At 50.3% G+C, this 2,689-nt stretch overlaps 1 protein-coding gene across 1 annotated transcript in view; it reads left to right on the plus strand.

Annotated features, from left to right (window-relative positions):
- Pip5kl1 (phosphatidylinositol-4-phosphate 5-kinase like 1) overlaps window positions 1-2,689 on the plus strand; it is an 8,982-nt gene that overhangs the window by 4,223 nt on the left and 2,070 nt on the right. The window contains exons 8-9 of the mRNA XM_021194706.2: window positions 722-834; window positions 1,055-1,196. Of these exons, the coding sequence (XP_021050365.2) occupies window positions 722-834; window positions 1,055-1,196 (255 nt within the window). The remainder of the gene's footprint in view (window positions 1-721; window positions 835-1,054; window positions 1,197-2,689) is intronic.

Consider the following 2,689-nt stretch of genomic DNA (forward strand, 5'->3'; position numbering starts at 1 on the left):
CTGTGGCTGTCTTCAGACACTCCAGAAGAGGGTGTCAGATCTTGTTATGGATGGTTATGAGCCACCATGTGGTTGCTGGGATTTGAACTCCAGACCTTTGGAAGAGCAGTTGGGTGTTCTTACCCACTGAGCCATCTCACCAGCCCAGATACCAACTTTCTATCCTGTTGTCTATTCCCAGTACTGGAATTATGGGTCATCACACCGGGCTAACTACCCTCATTTTTATAGTTGAGAAACTGAGGAAGGCTAATGGAATCAGAGAACAGGACAGGTGAGATGGTTCAGTCAGAAAAGGTGCTTGCAGCCAAGCCTGAGGACCCAAGTTCAGTCCCCAGGACTCACATGATGAAACAAGAGAACCAACCCTTTCAGGAATGGTGCTCTCACATAGAAATAGCTAAATGGAGCTAGAGTCGGAGAACAAACCCAACCTGCTGATGGGATCCCTGGCAGAGAAGATACTGAGACAGGCAATAGGGCTGACACCTAGGTTGGGCTTGTAAAGGCCTGAGTTCAAATCCTTGTTCTGTTCTTTGCATACCCTGCAACACAGGCAAATTACTGCTTGAGCCTCTGTTTCTCCATCTCTAACATGAGAACACAGTCTAGAAAGGTGCTGAGGTTGAAGGTAAATCCGTGGTGACTTAGCCCACGCAGGAGCAACCACACCCGGGAAGCCCTTGAATCCGGTGACTGCTGTGTCTATCCTACCTCCCAGGTATGACATCAAGGGCTGCAACGTAAGCCGCTGGGTAGATCCAGCCCCTGAGGGCAGCCCTCTTGTCTTGGTGCTGAAGGATCTCAACTTTCAAGAAAAGACCATGAGATTGGGTGAGTTATACGCTCACTGCCTATTCCTCCTCCAGGGTGAGGTTTGGAAGGAGGGTCCCCTCTACCCAAATTCTTAACAGCCCAGGACTCAAATCCTGGCTCCAGACTTATGCAACTGGGGGGTACAAGACAGATTATAGAATGGGGCTGGTCATGCCATTCACACTTCTGGGGCAAGCACAGGCACGTGGTGGGGACTCAGGTGTGGTGCTCCCCACAGGAGCCCAGCGGAGCTGGTTCCTCCGGCAGATGGAGCTAGACACCGCCTTCCTGCAGGAGCTGAATGTACTGGATTACAGCCTCCTGGTGGCCATCCAGTTTCTCCACCAAGACGAGAAGGGCTCCGTCTTCAACACATTCAGGTGAGCTTTGCCTCCAGATGTAATGGCAAGGATGGGTGGGGCGGGTGAGGTAGGCTCGATATGAGAGACTACCTTCCCTCTTGTGGCGTGGCATAGGCTTACTGGCTGGGAAGTACTGTGCGTGTGTGAGTGTGTGTGTGTGTGTGTGTGTGTACACGCGTGCGCGTGTATGCTTAAAGGCTGGGGAGTACTGTGTGTTTGTATGTGTGTGTATGTGTGTATGTGTATGTACACATATATCCAAGCTGGGTTGCTAGAGGTAAGGGGCCCAGAGGGGGTTAGGAGAGGATGGAACTGACGAGCCTAACTGGACAGGGCCTTTTAATGATAGATTGAGCCTTCTGCCTATTCTCTGGCAGGGCATACAGTGCAGGTTTCTGTGCAGTGACAAAACCCACTTACTTTTATGCCCTCTGACCCCTGAAGTCATCACCAGCAGCACCACCACCACTGTGTACTCTATGTTATGTAGAAATAACTGTCACTCCCGCTATGCTGGCCATGGCCCTCACTGAGACCACACACTGACTCTTGACCATGAAGGCTCAGAGAAGGGAAGGGAAACCAAAGGACCCTGCTCTAATTACAGTTCTCCAAGGCACACCCCTGGGGTTGACCAGTAAGCCCATTTGTGACTTCAAGCCTGCCAGATGTACCCTTGAAAGCACACCTTTAATTCCAGCACCCAGGAGACAGAGACAGGTAGATCTCTAAGTTCAAGGTCAGCCAGAGCTATGTATAGTGAGACCCTGCTCAAACAACACCAACTCAAAACTCAAGCGCATTGGTCTCGTGTACGACAGAGAAAGCTAAGGATGAGGGTGGCCTCGACTCTCAGGCAGCTTCTATTCCTGCTCCATCTATGGAAGAGGCCCTTGGCCTGGAGGAGACTTGCGTAGGATACAGGATACAGTGATGGCTCCCCATACAGTCACAGCCCAGCCATGTCTGAATCAGATGGTGAAGTGTCTGCCATGGTACAGGGTCGCTCAAGCTCAGCTCTTACCCGCTGCTGATGTGTAGCACAGAGCACTGCTGTCATTGATCCAGTAAGTTCCAGTTTGCACAGAATCGTCATCGTGTTGAAATATTTCCCAACAGGCTCTTCATCTCTGCCCCACACACTTCCTCGGGAAGCTTAGGCTCTTCTGCCACTGGGTTTTTGTTTTTTTTTGTTTTNTTTTGTTTTGTTTTTTTTTTTGATTAGTTGAGGCTGTGGCGGGGCTTGTCTCTCATTGGCTGACTTATTTTCTCCGAGAGCCCGCCCCTCCCGTGATTGGCATAAAGAAAGCCCTATAGCAGTGGTTCTCAACATGTGGCTTCTGATCCCTTTGGGGCGGGGGGGGTAGATAGAATTGCTATTAGTTCCATTATGATCAACATGAGGAACTGTATTAAAGTTATGAAGCAGCAATGAAATAATTCTATGGTTGGGGTCACCACAACACGAGGAACTGTAGCGTCCCCTGCAGGAGGAGGTAGAGAAATTGAGC

The sequence above is a fragment of the Mus pahari genome, chromosome 3, assembly GCF_900095145.1.
Source record: "Mus pahari chromosome 3, PAHARI_EIJ_v1.1, whole genome shotgun sequence".
NCBI lineage: Eukaryota > Metazoa > Chordata > Mammalia > Rodentia > Muridae > Mus > Mus pahari.